Source organism: Ixodes scapularis, unplaced genomic scaffold (genome assembly GCF_016920785.2).
Source record: "Ixodes scapularis isolate PalLabHiFi unplaced genomic scaffold, ASM1692078v2 PGA_scaffold3__209_contigs__length_174095766, whole genome shotgun sequence".
Taxonomy (NCBI): Eukaryota; Metazoa; Arthropoda; class Arachnida; order Ixodida; family Ixodidae; genus Ixodes; species Ixodes scapularis.
The window spans coordinates 58,011,978-58,033,819 of NW_024609868.1; the positions used below are offsets into that span (position 1 = coordinate 58,011,978).

Genomic DNA, 21,842 nt, shown 5'->3' on the forward strand with positions numbered 1-21,842 from the left:
AAAGCAGGGGACAGTAGAGCAATGAAAACAGATGCCGTGCAGCAGTTTCCATAGCAACTTGTGTGGATGCCGTGACGTGGCAGCGTGGCATAGGTCCACGTCGCAGCATCCGCGCAAGTTACTATGGAAATTGCCTGGCAGCACCCATTTTTATTGCCTTTTTTTCTGGTTGAACAAACTGTTTTGTCTTTTTTAGATGTCGTGCTGTCTAAACAGTCCACAGTAAACAATGTTTTTAAGGGATGAATACATTTATAAACTTCTGTCACACATTTCACCAATGTTTCATGCATTGCATACCTGCTTATTAGGGTTGTGCAAATATTCGAAATTTCGAATAGTAGTTTCGAATAATGCAAAATTTCATATTCGCTTCGAGAAGAACTGCATTATTCGCGTTTTTCGAAGTCTTGATTGCGGCGGGTTAGCACCGTTGAGTGCGCTTCTTACCGAGCACCGATGCACTGCGGAGAAGCAATATCCGCGGAAGCAAGCTCCGCGGGTGCTGCTTCTCTGAATTACATCGGTGCTCGGTAAGGAGCGCACTCAACGGAATAACCCGCTGCGATCAACATTTGGAAAAGTATGAATATCGCAATGACATACATGGAAGAAAAGCATACATTCAAAGAGGGATGGTGCATGTGTGCCGGCTGTATTTGAAAATAAATGGAAACTTTGTGAATGTGTATATCTACATTGTAATAAAAGTTTCCAAATTAAACTGACTGTTATGCAAGCGCATACTATGTTAGGCAGAGGTGCCCTTACATCTTGCGTTCATTATGCAGGATTCATTCTTTTTTGACTCGTGGTTAAAGAGAATATTTGATATAGCAAGATTCGTAAATTCACTCAATTGGGTGTAGTTGGCCATTTCTATAGGATTCATTTTATGTCAAATCCATTGTTTACTTGCCATCCCAAGACATCAGACCTTCTGAGGTCACAGTTCATAAATATCGATAGATTAAACTTAGCTTTTTGAAATGAACAAGTGGAGCAAACTTTCCAAGTTTAGCTGGGTTTTTGTCTAAGCATTATGGATTGGTAGTGAAAGGCGGGAAAAAACTATTCAATATTCAAATCGAAAATATTCAGCCAAAACCACTATTCGCTTCGAATTCGCTTCTAACTCAAAATCTACTATTCACATAAGACTACTGCTTATGATTAGTAGGCATGTGTAGAGGAAATCGTCAAATATCTGCTTTGTATGTGTAGTTCATTGCATACTATAGTAGATAAATCATAAATTTATCTTGCATCACATTTAGATGAATTTTTTTATATTCAAACTTTGGATAATTCAAACAAAATTCGTGACTTCCTTGAGTTTGAGTTAGTGAGAGTTTACTGTACAAGGCTAGCAACCAAATGTTGCCAAGGCAACTGGGAATCTTAAATTGCATCTGTTGTGTCAGTTGTGTTTGACTTGTACCACAAGTTCAGAGGATTTGTGATCAGTCAGTCTCAAGTGTAGCATTGCTCCTTGTGAGTGGTCTGTTGCAAGCAATGTAGCTGTCCCAGCTACTTCTTGGGTTGCCAAGGCAATGCAGGTTGGCATAGCAACTGCAAGGCTATCCTTTGTTTACCATAAGAGCACAGTCAAAGGCTAGAAGACATACAAACACAGCCACACATGCTGAAAGCGCGAGGCCATGGCTTGCGTTCACTGCACTTGATTGACTTAGCTGATTATAACAGATACGTGACAAGGGACATTTTACTTTTGGCTCTTTGATTAACCTTATTTGCTCCTAGTGTCGGCAGTGATTTTACTTAAAGAGGGACACTACCTGGGGATGTCAACTTTTGAACTGCTCGCTCCATCGGCGTGATATTTGCAGGTGGTGTTTGTAGCCATATAGAAGAAGGGCATGCAAAGTTTCAGCCCTGTGAACCAATTTGATGAGGTACAGTCGCCGACCGATTATTCAAACTTTGCTGGGACCGAAAAAACGTCCGAATGATAGAGCAGTCCGAAAAATTAGCAGATTGAAAACCTTGCCTTTATTAATTCCAAGTGGGCTTAAGAAAACCGTAAATAGTGCCTTGTTTCGGGTTACACCTGCGTGCCTTGTTTTAGGTTAGGCCTTTGTTTCCGTTTGGCAATTTTCTGTTAGCTTGAGAATCGCTGCCTTCTTTTCTAGCGTTATGGTCGAGTACTTTCTGCGCTTCTTAACTACAGATCGCGGCGGCAGAACAACGTATGGGGCCATGACGTCCAAGCTAGCGTTTTCCGGACAAGATCAGAGGTGCAAATCCACGAGCGCAAAATGGTGACTGGCAACGCGAAAGAATGAAAAACAAAGCAAAATGATAATGATGATGATGATGACGTGCAGCTAAAGGGAAAAAAAAGGGCTAGCATAGCGTCACCTAGCGGTAGGACTCAAGAGTGCTCAAGTAGCGCTGCCAAACCAAGCCAATCCATTTGCAGCCAACATAGAATTCAAAATGGCCGCTTCTCGATGGTGTTTTCCGCTGATCGCTCGCGACGATTTTGTCCGAATAATCAAACTTTTGGACTTCAAGCTGTCTGAAACATTGGTTGTGAACAGGGATGGGCAAAATACATACAAATATGTATCGAAATACAAATACAAAATACTTCGTAAAAATGTATTTAATTACAAATCTAATTACATTTTCAAAAAAGCATTTAAGTACAAGATACAAAGACAACCAAATGTATTTGGTCTCCTCTAAATACTTTTCCAAATACATTCCTCAAAATTTGCGTCAGCGACTTCAGGGCTCCTGCAACGGGTTTCTGGGTATATCTCATTTTAAATTTGCATCGCACACTCGGGAGTTAGTGTGCGAGGCTCTAGTAACGTAATAGAATTATAATCACAAAAAATGTAATCAGCTTGGACGTAATAGGTCATAAAAGTACAGAGCTTCAAGCAGCTTTTTTTGTTGATCACATTTTGGTATAGACCAACAAACAACCGAGACAACCAAGACGAGCAGCACTAGCTTGATAATTTTTTATTGTTGCAACTCGCACCAGTTACGAAAATCTGGACGAACCGCGTATTTAGAATGTTTCCGGCAAAAATATGGATGGAAAGCATCACAAGTTGTCACAGGCACTTATTTAGCCAGTCTGCCTGTGAACGTTGATTTCGTCACTATTCTTGCCCTGGACTAGCATCGTAATCACAAAGTCACTAAACGCTTGTGCTTGATTGAGAGACACTGCATTCGGTGCAGAACGTAGTTTTCTTCCTGCTCTGGATACGTCTTAGGATGAGCAAAATGAGTCGTGACAATAAATTTGAGGGATGTATTTTCGCCCACAAAATTGTATTTAATTACAATTGTATTTGAAATACCCACGTTTTAGTATTTAAATACACACATCAAATACATTACCCAATTTGCAATTAAATACAAATGCAAAATACACAAAGTATTTGAAATACTAATTTCAAATACTTGTATTTGAAATACTGCCCATCCCTGGTTGTGAATATACACTATTTCTATGGGGCAGGGATGGGCAAAATACATGCAAATATGTATCGAAATACAAATACAAAATACTTCGTCAAAAATGTATTTAATTACAAATCTAATTACATTTCCAAAAAAAGCATTTAAGTACATGATACAAATACAACCAAATGTATTTGGTCTTCTCAAAATACTTTTCCAAATACATTTTTCAAAATTTGCATCAGCGACTTCAGGAGACCTGCAATGGGTTTCTGGGTATTTAATTTTAATTTTGTATCGCACGCTCAGGAGTTAGTGTGCGAGGCTCTAGTAACGTAATAGAAATATAATCACAGAAAGATGTGATCCGCTTGGACGTAATATAGGTTAAAAAATTGTTCAGAGCTTCAAGCAGCTTTTTTTGTCGATTACATTTTGGTATAGACCAACAAAGAACCGAAACGACCAAGATGCGCAGCACAAGCTAGAGAATTTTTTACTGTTGCAACTCACACCAGTTACGGAAATCTGGACGACCACGCATTTAGAATGTTCCAGGCAAAAATATGGATGGAAATCAGGCTGGAAAGCATCACAAGTTGTCACAGGCACGTATTTAGCCAGTCTGCCTGTGAACGTCAATTTCGTCACTATTCTTGCTCTGGACTAGCACCGTAATCACAAAGTCACTAAACGCCTGTGCTTGAGAGACACTGGATTCGGTGCAGAACATAGTTTTCTTCCTGCTCTGGACAGTGACAATAAATTTGAGGGTTGTATTTTCGCCCACAAAATTGTATTTAATTACAATTGTATTTGAAATACCCATGTTTTAGTATTTAAATACACACATCAAATACATTACCCAGTTTGTAATTAAATACAAACGCAAAATACACAAAGTATTAAAAATACTTATTTCAAATACTTGTATTTGAAATACTGTCCATCCCTGCTATGGGGTAAGTCACGGTTCCGCCTTTAGGTCTGAAATATTGAACAAGTCCGAATTATCGGAGTCCGAAAAAACGGTCGGCGACTGTACCATACCTCAGAACGAAGTAAAGCAAAGCTTTGCATGTAATCTGCTCAGTGAATCTATCATGGAGAAATGGTGTTGATAACCACATATTTTTCTGGTGGAATACATACTAGAATAACTGTTTGCCAGTTATACCATGAAAAGAAATTGAGGAAAAAATGCTTTTTCCAGGTTAAAAAAAGTGTATGAAAAAAGTTTTTTTTTTAAACATTTACCAAGTTTTGCGAATTACAATTTTTCATAATAAAGGAACATGAAAATGCAAAATCTAAGTTTATAGTATCCGGCTACATAAAGTTTCAGCATATAAGCCGTAAATATTAAGTCTCTCGATAGTTTCGTACTGAAATTATAGTTTTATTAAGGTGAAATTTATGCCAGAAAGTTGAACGAGTAAAAATGCGTTCAAAGTGCTCCAACCTCTACCTTTTCTTTAGCATCAGTGGATCGAAAATAATTTATAAAGAATTAACTATTCAGTGTACACTAGTGAAACTTTCTGGGAATTCTCTCTAGATGTTGGTGGATGTAAAGATGGCATTTTTAAAATGAACTTTTTTTTGCAGAAATTGTTTTTCTGGGTAGTCTCCTCCCTTAAGTTGAAACAAATTTAGGCATATAATATCGGTGACCATGGCAACCAGCAGCATCTCTTCTTCGTTAAACTGTTGCGCATGCCCGACATGACCTTTATTGAACCTAGAATGTGGTTAATGGGAGCCTGTTTAAGAGGTTTTTAGTGTATCTGACCATTGGAATTAGAGCTATGCACAGCAATGTCAAACTTTCCTCAGGAGTTTAGTTGCCCTTGAAATATTGAAACTTTTTTCTTTTTTATCATCATGAGCAATGGGAGGGGGGAAGGGGGGTACCGAGGAAAAAAAAAAAAAAAAAAAAAAGAGGCCGCATCTTTACGTGGTGAATGATGTTGATTGGGGCGAAGCTCTGGTGGCGCTGATGATACTGGTTTTACTGTTCATAGGTAGTGCTGATGGTGCTGATTTTTTTTTTTATTGCTCATAGGTAGTGCTGAGTTCCGGGTTGCGTTTCGACTTAATTATTACTGCTTTATGGTCGGTGAAATGCAAAGCCAGTGGTTCTTCTAGCGGATCAGCCCGGATCCGCTAGACGCCGTGGGAACGCATCTCCATCGCTTAAGTCAACGGTCCATGTCAGAAAGCAAATGTATGGTATGGATCGTTGTTATATTCGCAGTTTAGCATTTGACCGCAACGCCCTCTCGTCTATAAACGTTGAGCCAATGCATGCAAAGTTTAACGCGATTATATACGCATTTGACTGCAGCGCCCTCTCCTGTATAGATGTTGAGCGGCTACATGCAACATTGGAGTGTAGCGTAGTGGTTAAGACATCTGCCTCGTAAGCAAGCGGTCCTGAGTTCAAACCCCCGTGCGGGTGTACATTTTTTTTTTTTTAAAGTGGACCGATCCCGGAGGCAGTGCAATCGATGTGAGCACGGACGCCGGACATAGCTAGACCCTAAGGAGCTTCGCCTCTAAAAAGCTGCTTTTATGCAGTTGGACAAACCCTCGGTACCATTGCAAAGCAAACAACAACGCTAAAACGAGTAATATTAATAATGAAAAACAAACAAAAAAAAAAGTCAGTTATACAGACAATGTACTCTTTCATTCAATGTTAAGTATGGCTGGTTTGTTTAGTGAGGTAACATGAATTTCTTGGGATGCAAGGTGATTTAGCAGTTGAGGCAGTGTATGTTTGACTTTGATGTCCAAGGTCAGTGCATTATTGAGGAATATGCCATGGATGCATCTGGTGAGTTTGATGTACTGAACTGCGTAAGCGAAGGTCAGCGAGGTTGAGAAAAGTTTAGACTGATATATTATTATTAATCATTGAGAATAAATTTTCAATGCTTCGGTTATATAATAATTTTGAAATATATAGGTAATGATGGTGAAATCAAAGAAACAGTAGCTACTGCTCGAAGAGGTTTTCTTTTTTTTGTAACACTGACTACAGTCGTTGGCTGATTATTCGGATTCGATCTGGATCGTGCAGAAGTCCGAATAATCAAGCAGTTTGAAAAAGTGAATTCATCCAAAAAATCACTGTATTGGCACTTTATATATTAAATAGCTGGAGAAACAAGTCGATAGTTTACTGGACTGTGTTTCGTCTCTTAGCAGTCGAATCTGTTTGCATTTGGCGGTCTGTGTTGAACGGCTGCACGATGGCTGGCATGGAGTGCACTGTCCACGTCCGTGAACTTCTCGAATTTCAAAACAGCTTTGGTCAAGTTGTCCGTAAACGAAACTATAGCCAAAGAACAGCGGCAGACATTGAAGCAGTTCTCAAACGTTCAGATGGCCACGATCCCTTCGTGGATTCGATGGGCTTCCCGGAGGCGCAGCACAGAGCTGAAGTCAGAGTCGAACCAGCCGTTGAAGCAGACATTGAAGTTGAACATGCAGTCGGCGCCATTTGACACTGCTTGTAGACGTCGGCTGAACGCACACATAGAACGGCAGTGGACAATGCCCGGACGTTTAGATGGTGACAGTTCCTGTGTGAACAGCACAAAACAAAATTGCCAATCGAATCAACCTTAAAGGGATATTAAGTGAATTCTGAAATTGTCTATTAATGGTGACAACTTAATCTACGGGCTGTAAACATCCTAAAAAAAACGAAATTACACCCATTGGAGGCAGATTTCCCTAATAAAAATTTAATCAAACATTGTGACACGCCCCTCTTTCTGCACTTCAGAGCAGACACCAGGGGGTGCTGTCCAATGGCGTTTTCAAACAATAATTGATGTATTACATCTCCTATACCCGAGGATTTTACGTTTTTGTCAAAATATAATGCACAACGCACCTAAAAAAAGCAATAATAATGATGTTTGGAATCTTCACACAATTAATTATTTTCATTGGTCAAATTTTTTTTTTTTTGGAGGCGGTGGGGACACGAGGATGACTCCCTTGAGAAAAAATAGTGCTGGTGTATTTCTATTGCTGTGGGTTTACTAGGATGTCTTGCCATCTGGAGCTGGTCTATTTTATAGACCAAAAAGCCCAACAAACAATATGCCATAAAAACAAACCTCTACAGAAAGCACTGGAGTGCCCCTTCAAGGACGCGAAAAAAGTGGCGATGAATTCAACTCTTATCCTCAATCCAGCTTGTGTATCGTATAGACAGCTCCTCCTAGCATAGAACATGCATAGAGCATGGTGTTGAGGCATGGGCTGAACTAAACCAAACCATTTCGGCGGCTCGGTTTCACGGTGGTGGTATGGTGACCACTAAAAAATCGGAAATATTCAGCGATGAGGGGTGGGTTCTTTGGATTTTCACTCACCATTATGCATTAAGTGTATGGGGCGAGTGACGGTTGAGCAAATTGCCGGAATAAGCAAGCATGTTCGAAATTTTGGAGCTCGAAGAATATTTCGGGAACTGTATACTACTTAAATTAGTTTAACCAGTTGATGCCCACACTAGATGCACGTAACATAAGCCGAGATAAAAAAGTGATTTGTGAATTTTGAGTTTTATGCTTGTCGGTAAAATGTTTTTATATTAATTTATTATGCCCGCTATTTGTTAAAGCTTACTACAGATGTGTACCATTTGCTCATTCTATGACATGCTACTATAAGAAAATTCGGCAGAGACTTTTAAGACTGCTTACATGTAGGAATGCAAAAGCATTCCTACATTTGGTGCATTCCTACAAGCAGCGTGCTATGTCTTTCTATCGCACACGGCGCTCTGGCGATGGCATCACGCTCCCCCACTGCGCAGGTGCGGCGAACCCCACCAGCTCCACGCCTTTGTGACGATGCATCTGCGTTGCAGTGCTTTTCTTCGTTTTATTTCTGAGGCGCGTCCACTTTGACCTTGAGTGTCCCCGTTGGCTTCTATGACGAAGCATCTGCGTTGCTGTGCTTTTCTTTGTATTTTATTTCTGAACGTGCATGCTTGATGACGTGCATTTAGATGCCGTTTCGCTCAGCCAGTGGGCATTTAGGTGCCGTTACACTCGGCCAATGGGACAAGGTGCCGTTTTTCGCGGTTACAGACATTGCTGGCTGTGCGCCATGGGACCTTTAATGCTTTCGCATTAAAAAAAAAGTATGCACCGAGGGTTTTTACATGATTAACAATGTGAATAATATCTGGACCATATTTTAGGTTGGTGTTACTTGTTGGTGTTACTATACTAGAATCTCGTTAACTGGAACTCCAAGTCACCAGGTAGAGCTGGTCCACTTAGCAAAAGTTCCAATTATTAAAGGACAGTGAAGACCACCTTGATGACATCAGTGTACAGACTTGCGTCTGTGCCCTTTTAAAGGGTGTCATCTTGGCAGCTCATCAGGCTGTAACTTGCTGTCAAAGAGGAAAGCAATATTGTTTTGCTTCACTCCAAAAATTCAGTCTTAGTAAGCAAACACTGACTTAAACTTAATCCTCCATAGATAGTTACTAATGGCAGCCGATTTCTGGATATCAGTTGAAGAAAAATCTTTCCCTCTAGGCGTCATATCATATATGCCGAACTGAACTTTGAGCAGAGATTGAATTTTGCAGTTGATGTTATTCATAATTTACAAAACTGCCTTGAATCTTGAATAACAGCAACGCATGAAGTAGAGGTGGTTGGTGCACTACATGACGACAAAATAAGGTGCACAAAGCACAAACACATTAGTCGAAGAGGATGACACATGGCGCTCTGTTTGTCCACTTCTTCAACTTGCCTGTTTGTGTTCAGAGCTGTTCATTTGTTGCCTCAAATAATGAGCTTTTGTGTTTAGTTTCTTTTTTAGTCTATTCTGTGGCTGTTCCAGTTACTTTCAGTGATTTGTAACATTTATGCCGCTTCCAATTCTAAGTACTCACTTTGACGGTCTTTGTCGCAGATCGTCAAGAAATCCATCTTGGATGACCTCAGCCGCCTGGGGAAGGTGTCGGGTCTGAAGTCTTTTGAGCTGGTAAGCCTAGTGTTTATTTTTTGGGGGTGTGGTCACTCCTGCGCAGTTTCAAGGAAGGTTTACTGAAAGTAAATAAACCTTTAATGTGCTATGTGAGAATAGTAACTAATGTTTAGAACAGTATTCCCTCGTTATAACAAAGTCAGCAGGTCGGCAAAAATATCAATATCGGCGTTAATTTGATATAAGCGAGGGAGCCAAGAAAACGGCGACAGCAGCCTTTAAGGTGCGTGGGAACACTGTGGAAGGCTCGAAACATATGTTTATTCGAACCAACCTCGATGATGAATAACTCGCGGCACTTTTATTGAGGAATAAATAGAAATAATTAAGTAGAGTTTGTAGACACTTTTTTCCGTTTTCCGGGCATCAGTCCTCCTCCAATTGGCTCAGGCACTGGAAGAGCACACAGTCACTGCTGCTTTACTCTACCTTGTTCCATCGCAGCCGTAGAACGTTTCGCGCCTCTGCAGTCGTCGGTATTTCTCAAGGAGCCTAGCTCCAATTTCTCTTCGTCTTTACATTGGTCGCACACAAAGTCTACGATCACAGCATCCGTAGCGGGAGCAACAACGGGAATGTTCGTGCTTCGACAAGCGTGAACAAATCCAAGTTCACCAACGTGTTTGCACACACTCCTGTAGAGGTCATTGCAACTCCGGGAATCATGCTCTGGCTTGGTGAGCATGTGTGCATGAGAAAATTTAACGTGTGCAAAGCAGTTGGTGATCTTTGACATTCAAATCACGGGCGCTCTTTCTCTTGCATGGTAAACTCTTTCCGAAGTATGAACCCATCCAATATGTTTTACTCGCTCTGGAAGATGGCCTACAGTATTAAACAGTCAATGCCGTAATGTCGAAATCCTCGTTGATTTTGGACTTGGGCCGAACCTTGCTTTCTGTTTGCTCCGTTTTCTGTTTGCTGTTTGCCCATTTTGCTGTTTGCCTCGGTGGAGGAGGTGGAGGGAACACAAGGGAGGGAACACAAAGCGATTTCGTTATACCGAAAAACTGCTTTATAGCATTGCACTGGAATTTATTTGTGTAAGAAACTGAGGTCAAGGATCTGGAGCCATAATTTGGAGGCTAGTTTTTTGCAGACCAGTTACTACCGAATTTTCGCGATTCTAAGCACCTTCCCCCCACTTTCAAACATAAACACCTTAAAAAGAGTTTATATGCGAATGTAAGCACCCCCCTCCCCAAAAAGATATTTGAAATCGGAGACGCCGGTATCGCAGAGCGCCAGAGTTGCAAACGGCCGCTGGCGCGTGGTTTCAACGTCGGTTAATAGATGGCAGCACATAGGTAGCGCCATTTTCCACTTTTGCAGCCGTGCAGGTAGTGTAGGGAGTATGTGCACTGCAGAGCTGTGGTGTGTTGCCGTACCCTCTATATCTAAGATGTTTTGTCTGTTTGGTCTCCTTGCACTTGTTGCAGTCGGCTTAATCTGTTAAGCCTATTCGTCCGCATTGGCCTTGCAATCGCACTCCGTTCACTATGTGCACATGTTTGCGGAAGTCGTTCATCATGAGTGCAAAGAGAACTTCATACTCGATGAAGTTCAAGAGAATGGTTATTTCTTGCGCGGAAGACAACGGAAATCACGGCGCTGCTAAACAGTTCGGAGTGGACAGAGCATGTGTGATTCGGTGGAGGAGACAGCGGAATCAAATTTTTAAGGACGCCGCAACTTGCAAAAAGTTTACTGGACCGCGCAGGGGCCGGCACCCGGAGCTTAAGAAGGAGGTCTGCGAATTCGTCCACAGTGAACGATGCGGTGGCTTTGCCATCACGGCTGATTACATACAAAGGAAGGCTATGGAAATCGCCACACGGATGCAAATTCTTTGTTCGGCATTCCGCGCAAGCTGTGGCTGGGTGGAGCGGATGATGAAGAGGAACGTTGGTTTCTCTATGGGAGCTGCACCACTATCTGCCAGAAGCTACCGGTGGAGTTCGAGGACAAGCTTGTCAACTTCCAACGTTATGTGATGAAGCTGCGTCGCGAATCTCGCCACGGACTCGGGCAGATCGGCAATGCCGATGAGGCCTTTGTGTACATCAACATGCCAAGGACGTGCACCGTGAACGAAGTAGGCGCTCGAGAAGTAAAAGTGCACACGACTGGCTATGAAAAGCAAAGGGTGACCGTAATGTTGTGCATCACAGCCGACGGTCAAAAACTTGCGCCCTACATCATCCTCAAAAGGAAGAACATGTTGAAGAACGAGACTTTTCCGAAAGATGTCATCGTGAGGGTACAGGAGAAGGAATGGTTGACGAGGGAGCTGATGCAGGACTGGATCAGAGTAGTGTGACAGCAGCGGCCAGGAGCATCACTTGGCGGTCCTAAAGGCACAGAGTCCATGCTCATGCTTGATGCATTCCGTGGTCACGTAACTCCGGAGGTGAAGGCAGAGCTGGATATAAACAACTGCGACCCGATGGTCATTCCAGGGGGGATGACGTCTGTGTTACAGCCCCTGGACGTCTCTGTCAACAAACCGTCCAAGGAAAATTTGCGGCAAGAATACGAGGAGTGGGTCCGTAGCCCTGACCGGAAGAAGTCGTTGACGGGAAAGCTACACAAAGCCTCTCCATCGACCGTGGCGACGTGGATCTCAGATGCTTGGAAGAGGATCCGTGCCAATGTTGTGGTCAAGTCTTTTAAGAAATGTTGCATCACCAATCGTCGTGACGGCACCGAAGACTACCTTTTGTGGAATACTAACAGCAGCAGGAGCAGCAGCTCGGACAGGGGCACCGACTCGTCGTCGTCGAGTGATAGCGAGAGCGACTAGTCGACCGTTGTGCAAACTGACGGCAAGCGGGCTACTCTCCACTGTTTACTTTATTTCCTTTAGAACATTTATTCTTTCATTTTGATTATAATAAACTCATATTTCTTGTGCAAATTTCGTATTTTTGGGGCATGTCTCGAATCTAAGCTCTTTGAACATCGCGGGTGTGAAAAAAGGGGGGTGCTTAGAATCGAGTAAATACGGTACTTCATTGCATACTATAATAGATAAAGCGCTGTAACAAATATTTTCAATTTTGGGATTCACAGTTATCTTCTTTTGTTCCCTTTTATTGAAAAGCCCATGCGCTGCATCACACAATGTTTGCAAACGGGACTGTGGTGCTTTTTTGCATTTTAGGTTTAATGCATAAAGGTTAGTGTCGAACACCACCTTTACTGCTTTGCTGATTTGGTTGTTGCCTCACATACCGTAACATCCCGAGAAATAGCCCACCTAAAATCAAAGGCAAATCGGGTAAATAAAAGAAATGGGCAAACTTTCGGTGTTTGAAAAAATAGGAAATCATGTGAAAAAAAAAGGGGGGTGGGTTATCTTTCAGGGGTACGGTAGACACATTCCAGTGCAAATTACTCTCTTGCAAAGTGCGTGCTGAACTCTGACATTAGTATGTAGGATAACCGTGCAAAATACTTTTTTTGCACAAGCATTTGTGCAACAAATGCAGTTTCTAGAGTCACATTCTCATGACTGTGCCTGCCTCAGAGGTGCATAACGACACTTCTTTCGATTTTGTCTAATTTTTTTATTTAATGGTAGAATTGTAGTTTCCCACAATGCGGAGGGCAAGTTCGTCTGCTTCTTGCGCAGGGGGTAGCGGTGACGTCAGAACGCCGAGCCCTGATTGGCTGATCGCGACCCCCCTATCTGAGCGTCGTCTGCTCCTTTGCAACGTCGTCTGCTCGCAACGTCGTCTGCGTCTGTCTTACCTTTCCTGCGACTTTCGGAAGTGCATAGGCCAGATTCACGAAACGATCTTACGCCAAAAATGTGCGTAAGACAAAACTTAAGAACAAATTCGTATTTACGAAACGAAATTTTCGTAAGTTCGGCGCAGGTTACGACGAAATCCTACGACAGCTCCGAAGCCGTCTTACGCACTTACGGTCAAATCAGCATGGTGGCCGACAGCGTCGCGGTCGCGACGACCCACGGACGTTTATTTTTCTACGTGCGCTTCTCACGCGTCCCGACTTCAAGCAGCAAGAAAAAAGTAAAAAGCACTTGAAACAGACCACGACGAACAAGAACGCTGGATCCACAAACACCCGGGAACAGCTCCAGCGGCCACTATTTTACCGAACGCGACCAAGCGAGCTTCGGCAGTTAGGCCTAGCAGACACTCCGCGACTCGGCGACCCTCTGCCCTCGACCGGCTGGCGTGCTGAATGGAATATGCCCGCGCGACCCTTGTGAACCCTTTCCGTATTATACTTTGATCGCTGACCTCAAGTTTAGATTAAGAGGTCAATTTCTTCCTCTTGTTATCTCCTTGTTTCCCGAGGCAACGGTGACTCTCGCCGGTAAAAAAGCGGTGAATCTCCGACAGACGCAGGAAAGGTAAAGCAGCCATCGCTTTGACTAGCAGACGTAAAGCAGACGACGTTAACTGCGCCAACCCGCCGACGCCGCTAAAGAATGAGGGGTCTCGCCGCACACGAAAGGAGGGAAAAAGTATTTGGGAGGGTACATGCGGACACTAACACGCTCACCTCTCGGTTCTTAGCAAACAAACCTCGGCGCCTTGGGACACCTCGCCAGTGAGTCCTTTGACTTCCCTCCTTGATGCGCGTCTGCTAGTTGTTAAACAAAAACAACGCACCGCTCGAGTTATTTCGTCTGCCCTCTCTGAAAGGCAAAGTCGAGCTCGCTCGACTTCCGAAAGTCGCAGGAAAGGTAAGACAGACGCAAACGACGTTGCGAGCAGACGACGTTGCAAAGGAGCAGACGACGCTCAGATAGGGGGTCGCGATCAGCCAATCAGGGCTCGGCGTTCTGACGTCACCGCTACTTCCTTTCTCATGCGCAGAAGACGAAAATGAGTCCACTTGCGAGGCGTATATGAAAGACCTATTCACCGAGGCAATTTATGTGGTGGTGCCAAGTGGCCAAAGGCACTTTATTTTTCATAGAAGGAGTGGAACAAAATTTTCTTTATTTCCCCACCCCAAGCAATATGGGCCTGACCAAAACTAATTCGGCACAGCCACCTAAAACTGCCTTGTCGAAAGGGCCTCTCATGTAGTTAAGTTAGGGTGGCAATGCAGGCTGGTTGGTTCCTACTCAAAGATGAAGGAGAATGGTGTACACAAGACAAGCGCTTGTCTTGTGTGCACCCTTCTACTTAGTCTTTGTTTTTGTGCCCTGTGTTAATTTTACTATGTAGGCTGAGTCTATATCACCTTATTATTGTGGGGTATCGAGTAGGGTTGTGCGAATATTCGAAAGGTTCGAATATCGAAGCGAATAATGCCATAATCGATTCGGCCTTCGAATCGAATAGTACTATTCGGAAACTTAGAATATTTTCGAAGTATTTCGAAGTTTGAACACGGTGCAAACCACGACTTTATTCGAAAAGAGGTAAGCTAATACCCTAGTCACACGAGCGCTCTCAACTGCCATTGAGTAAACGACAGTTGACTCAATCGCGATCGGCCGGAGTTAAACGGCGGCTCCAACTTTCATCGAGCCGCTAATGACATCTCAGTTTAACTGAACGGACTTCTCCAACGGAGGTAAACTGGCGCCTATCCGCGGCCCGCTGCCGCGGACCATCGTTTGCGGGGCACTTACTGTTTCGGAATGCAGAAGGAGGCGCCCAGAAAGAATTGCGGCAGCAAACATTCCGGGAAGGAATAGGTTTAGGCGTCCGAGCTGCCGCTAAAACAATCCGGGCTAGCCGGCGAGCCACCAAACGAGCGAAGGTGGCGGAGGGAACTAGTTTCGTTCCAGGTTCAACCGTGTTCTTGAGGGCCCCAGAAGATGACATTCACGTCAAAAACTGTGTGACCGTGTGCTACGATTGCCAGAGCTACCTCCTGGCTTATTTTCGTCCTCTTGCCTCCGAGTACACTTGAACTAATTTCCCACGTGCTGCACGAAAAACGCGTACGCCGTTGCTGCCCTGCGTAGAAAACAATGATGGTGATACCGATAGTTTCTCCAATCTGAAAATGAAAATATCCTCATTTTGATAGTTACGATACCTCTCGAATACCGTAACTGTTGTCTTGGAATTAAGTCTGACATGGTTTTGAAGTGTCATTCAAAAGTCGAAATCACGGTGCTCTGAACAGTCATAAATTTCAAATATGAACGATATCGGCGTAGACTTCTAGGTGGCGCGGACCATACCAGTGATACCAGCCATCATTTAGACCATTTCCTTGTTCTCCTTTTGTTGCTCTTCTCGCGTTCTCTACTTCTGTCACTTTCACCATGAGCTGTGAATGCAGCTTGTCTGTGCGTTCCTGGAAAAGTCATGGACGACCCAAGTCACCAAACTCAACGGGCAATATGCCGCGGCGCGATTTGGGAGTTTTTTGATCGAGGACCCAACAGTGCTACATGTCACACGTGCATGATGTGCCTCAGGACGCCGACGGGTACAACTACGACTCTGGTAAATCACCTGAAGCGTCATCCCGGACCGTTTAAAGCGTTTGAGAAGATGGGTGCTTCTGAAAGTGCGAAGAAAACAGAAGCTAAAAAGTCTGACGGCAGGGTTGCGACTCCCGTACCTTTCAAGCCAAAGCTGAAGAAAGACAGCCAGCAAGCGAAAACGCTGACAAAGAGAACGGCGCTGTTCCTTGCCACAGGCCTACACTCGTACTCAATCGTCGAGGAGCCGGGGTTTTTGGCGTTGATGAACGCTGCCGTTCCCGAGTATCAGGTTCCTTCGAGGACAACCTTCTCCCGAGGTGTGGTGCCAGAGCTTTGTGCCAAAGAGAAAGAGCGCATCAAAGGCGAGTTGTGCGACCATTTCGAGAATGGATCCCCATGCTATGCCCTCACGACAGACGGGTGGACGTCGAGGACGGGGGACAGTTATGTTTCGATGACGTGCCACTTACTTGATGCACACTTCCAGCCCTGCAACTCTAACCTGGCATGCAGGCACATGCCCGAGGGCCACACGTCTGAAAACCTGAAGAGCCTCCTGCTTGATCTGGCTACAGAATGGGGACTGCCACAAGACATTGCAGTCTTTATTGTTACCGACAACGTGAGGAACTTTTTGAGTGCGGTATCGCGAACGACGTGGACCAGTCTGCAATGTTTTGCGCACACACTGCAGGTGTGTATACAGAACGCCAAGAAGGAAACGCCGGACTTCGACGAGCTCTGTGCCAAAGGCCGAGCAGTTGTAGGGCGCTACAAGCGAAGCTCCATGGCAAGAAGCCGCCTGAAAGAAATTCAAATTTCTATGGGATTGGAGCCCCCTGAGGTCATCCAAGATGTTGCCACACGGTGGAACAGCGAGTACGACATGTCCCGTCTCCTCAAGCTGCGTCCAGCTATTTCCTTGGACTTGTCTGAACGGGACACTTTTGACAACCTGACCTCAAGCGAGTGGCGCCTCATGGCATCAGTGACATCAGTCCTCAAGTGCGTTGAGGAGGCAACACGAGAGTCATGCTCTGTGAAGCACCCCACTCTCTCACAAGTGGTGCCACTAGTGCACTGTATGCAGGTCCTGCTGACCAAACAGTCACACAGCGGTGGAGAGGAGTCAGTCTTTGCAGGGAGCTTGCTTTGAAATGTCAAGTCCCGATTTGTGGACATTAAATTCCAAAATGCTCATGCGCTGAGCACTCTGCTGGACCCCCGGTTCAAGGCAGTGTGCTACACTATGCCAAGTGAAAAGCAATGGGCAAAGAACCATCTATGTGCAGCTGTAGAGAAGACCCTTCCCCCGGAAAAGAACTCTGAACAGACCCTAGATGTAACTGCACCACCTGCCAGTGCCAGCAGTGATGTGTGGGACGTTTTTAAGGCCCTGGCATCCACCAGCACCTCGAGCATCTGCTCCCGACGACCATCAGAAGAGGTAGAGGAGTACCTTTACTCACCTGTAAGGCCCCGATCGGAGAATTCCTACCTCTGGTGGAGGAATTTGGGGAAGGACAAGTACCCCCTGCTAGCAAAGGTTGCCCAGCTGTACCTCTCGATTCCGGCGACGCAGGTATCAAGTGAAAGGCTCTTGTCAACGTCGGGGAACGTTGTCACAAACAGGAGGGAGCTCCTCCTCCCAGAGCACGTGGAGCAGTTGGTGTTTATCCATAGCAATATAGAGTAAAGCTCACGACGTGATGCACAGGCGTCAATAAACTTGGGGGAAAGTTTGCTTCTTTGAATCTGTTCCCGACTCTTTTTCTGGTAGCCTAGAATAGAAAACATGTTGAAGACGACACGGCTAGCTGAGCCATATCGATGTGCAAACTATTGAAGTTGTGTTTTTTATTTTTCTCACTTTTAAATAAGCAAATGCAAACTATTCGCTTTGCTTCGAAATTATTCGCTTCGATTCGAAACTATTCGTTGAAATTAATTATTCGCTTCGTATTCGCTTCGAAGTGAAAATTCACTATTCGCACATCCCTAGTATCGAGTTAGTGCCAACAGGCTATATAATTACTTTCCCGTTTTTTCTTGTGTGCAGCTCAAGGACATCCATGTGCACCACGAAGCCTTGAGCGTAGAGAACGGACTGCTGACCCCAACCCTGAAGACGAAGCGCCCAGAGTGCAGGAAGTACTTCCTCTCCCAGATCGAGACCATGTACAGGAGTTTAGCTTGAGGAGGACATTAGTTCACACGCTTGCAGGCAATACACTTTTCGGAGCACCCCCTACTTAGGAAAGTAAAGGCACCGTGAAAAAAAAAAGAAAGAGGGAGAGAGGAGGGGAGCACTCTTCTTCCTTTACTCTGGCTGACGGGCATCAGTTTTGGATGCTCATGGACCATTCCTTTCTGCGGCTAGGTTAAAATTGTAGTCTTAGTGCCTGCGTGGGGTTTCTCTTTCTCTCTCTCCGTAGCTTTCTCTGGGTTAGGTTTAGCACATCGTGCTTTGTGCGTAAGGAACATCGACCATGCTCAGGAAATTGGATTTTTTTTTGGTGATGTGACCGTGCATAGGAGAAGTGTTCTTTGACGCCTGGAGGACTGCAATGTGTGCAGCATATTATTTATTTTCAGATTCTCGTGTTTTTTTTTTTTTAGTTTTTTTTTGTTGTTGTTTGAGTTGAAGTCATACAACATTACAGGACTATGTCTTTCATGTTTATTTTTTCTTTTTTTTTTGTTTCTAGTATGGCAGGCTCATATCATGTGATGGGGAGTGCTAAAGTCATGTAAGCATAATCTAGTCCTTTGAAAAAAAAATATTCCCGGTCTTGTGGGCTTAAGAAGTTTGCTTGACCTTTCAAAGGATCAAAATGCCTTGTGAAGGCAGTCCTTTTGCATTGACTCATTTCGCATCCCCTATTTTTGGTGCGGTAGTTCTCTCTGTGTACTTGCAACATCCAAAAATTTCGCTAAATTATTGGTGCATTCTCTCGCACGAAACTTCCCCGTGATACAGTTCTATCCCACATTCCATGCCGATATTTGTATGAAATTGCTTCGTCTGCCTCTGAAACACAGTTAAACATGGTAGTCTGAAGGTCTCATAAGTACCAAAGAACTCGTAGCTTCAATCCTTTACCTAATTCAGAAGCTCTACATTCCACTCTTTCCCCACTCTCTGCAGCTCACATTAATCACAAAACACAGCCTCTCTTGCAGCTGCTGTGCCTACATGTGCTAGATAAGCATTTTCTCCAATGTTGCACCATGACAAAAATGAGAGTTTAGCTAACAACACGAAAGGAAAACTATTTATAGCGCATAAAAGTTGGCCTTTGGACAATAAACACTGTGATTTCCAATTCTCTTTCGCGGATTGTGGATTTCATTCCCCACTACTCTGCTTCACTATGCCTTTTTTATCGGAAGTGGCGGGCTGCAGCCATGTTGCTCGCAGCGCTTTGTTTTGTTTTTTATTTTGCTCTGGAGTGCGTGAAAGCGTGTCTCACGGCACAGTGTCTTGGCATTGACAGTGCTATGGCAGCATTTTGTTTCTACTAGTTATTTCTCTGTATTTTCTGTACGAATGTATGCCACTGGCATTGGGAATGCTACAGAGAATGGCATCCGCCTTAACCCTAGTCCGGAGATTTCATTCTCTTTCTGCGAGTTAAAGGCCCGTTCACACTCTTGCGACCTCTTAAACCTGGGTTCCTAAAAACTTCTTAAACCAGAGAACACACTGGCACCATCTATTGGGAAGCAGTGTCAACTCGGCGGTCCGGCACATTTTTTTTTTATTTCTCGCGCATTATCCTTTCTTTTTTGACTCGAAAAACTTTTGTCAATGTTATAAACGAGTCTTTCTATGGGTATTACGCACATTTGTCCTCGGAAATCCCGCAAAACCTTCGCTCTTGTGAAATGCAGTTCCAGGGTCACCGCATAGATGGCGCCACAATGCCCAGTGTGTTCCCTCATTCTAAAAACATTTAAGAAGTTTTAAGAGATCTCGTCTCTCTGTCGTACTCGGTCGCAAGAGTGTGAACGGGCCTTAAGAGTGGGTTGGGGATCATTTGTAACTTGCAACTCCTAAGAGACAGGGGGGGATATGAGGGTGCGCGGAGACGTCAGAACGCCGAGCTCTGGTTTGTGTGGTTAGTGGGTAGACGCAAAGCTAGCTGCCCTTGTCTCTGCGGTAAACTCTCACTTGAGTGAACGTCGGTTTAACGAATACTTCAAAATAGCGAACTTTGGAAAAATCCCTGGCGGTTTTCCTTTGCATTCTATGCAAAAATGTTTCAGCTAAACGAAAAACGAATGTCAGAATTGCGAAGATTTCAGTTCAACGAAGTTTTCTGCTCTGCAGTGCTGGCATAGTCGATGCCCGCTGCCCCGCCACCACCGCTTCTGGAGCGGCAGCGCATCGTCGCTGTCGTTTACAGTGCCGCCGAGGCAAAGCAGTGGTGCGGTAGACGAAAACAAACCACGTGGTGTGTCTGCTTTTTCTTTGCCATCGGTTCCGTTCGGCCATCTTAGTTTTGGGTAACAACGGCAAATTAGAAATATACCCGTCGTGTTCAAAAATAGATTGAATATAATCCACAGTATCCGTAAAAGACAATCGCACGTTCGTATTTTGAGCCTAGTGGCTGTATTTTTCGTTATAAACGGCCCACTCGGCCAAGCGCTCGGAGAACAGCCAGCACAGAGCACGTGACAGCCAGCACAGAGCACGTGACATCCAACGCAATCGTGACGTAGGTCGTCTCAGGACGAGCAAAGCTACGGCGAGGCTGACATCGAGAGAATGGCCTAGTTGTTCCAGTTACCGAAGTGGCTGCTTTTGTACGAATTTTGAGTGACCGGTTAATCTTCTATAATCTTGTAGAGGGACAAAAGCGACTTCGCGGGGACACACAAGAGGGATTCTTGGGAAGAGGGGAGTTCCTACTTCCCCTCTTCTGTCGTCGTGGCCGGAGGTGAGACAGTTACCGTCACTACCTCTGAAGGTTCCTAGACGGGCATTACAAACGAGGCGTTGGCGACATCCACCAGCTGCTTTTTGCTAATTGCTTAATTCGTTTTAAAATTCCTTTTCGAGAGTTTCTTAACAAGATATTGGTGTGTTTGATGTGATACTGCTCCTTTGAACACACATAGACCTAAACATAAGTGCCGAAGTTTTGTTTAATCCAAGAGCCAGATTTTTTTTTCAGCATGCAATAACGTGTTTGTTTGTGACACGATTTAAGCAAGACGTGCCACAGCATGGACCATTTTTTCAATTTTATTGCTCACCCACGTCGTCAAACACAAAAGCTCCTGTGTGCCTGCCCAGACCGAACAGTCCGAGCAAATGCGATATCTCCCCAGCGGTGTCATGTGATAATAACAAGCTGGACGCGAAACTAGTTTTCTTTCCTTATCGCCTGGGTTCTAGAATCTAAAACAGCCTTCTAACGTCCGCATCTGCGCCTGTATCCACGTGTATATCATTCACGGCCGATCGCTGCAGTTGGTCGACGTTGTCACAATCGCGATATGTCCACTCGTCGTCGAAAAGGCACCGCTCACTTTCCCGGGCACGATCGAACAAAAGTGGCACAATTCCTTGCATCCTCCTTCGACTACATCTGACAGGCATAGTGTCGTTTCGCTTTGGCTAGCTCGAACACTCGTGGTGACGCCGCGCAGTTGATATAACCATGTATTCGATCTCTCTGTCAGTGTCAAACACTGACAGTGCTCGGAATTTTCGCGATATCTCCTATGTTCAGTCTGCTCAGGCGTGTAAGTTAGCTTTGTTGAGTGCGCTTCTCATCGCACTCTTTTGTACTGCGGTGAAGCGGCAGCAGCGAAGTAATCTCAATTTGGTTATCTTGCTTTGTCGCAGTGCATCCGAGTTCTAAGGGGAAACCATTTCCCCAGAGCGGGACGTTAAACATGCAAACGTCAAGTATAC

The 21,842-nt window shown here is 44.4% G+C and overlaps 1 protein-coding gene across 2 annotated transcripts in view; it reads left to right on the forward strand.

The window, feature by feature from the left end:
• Nucleotides 1-19,242, forward strand: part of LOC120843711 (long-chain-fatty-acid--CoA ligase 5) — a 183,136-nt gene extending 163,894 nt beyond the window's left edge. For both annotated transcript variants that reach the window (XM_042292462.1, XM_042292463.1), the window contains 2 exons: nucleotides 9,409-9,480; nucleotides 17,973-19,242. In XM_042292462.1, the coding sequence (XP_042148396.1) occupies nucleotides 9,409-9,480; nucleotides 17,973-18,110 (210 nt within the window). In that variant the 3' untranslated portion in view covers nucleotides 18,111-19,242. The remainder of the gene's footprint in view (nucleotides 1-9,408; nucleotides 9,481-17,972) is intronic.
• Nucleotides 19,243-21,842: the final 2,600 nt, after the last annotated feature.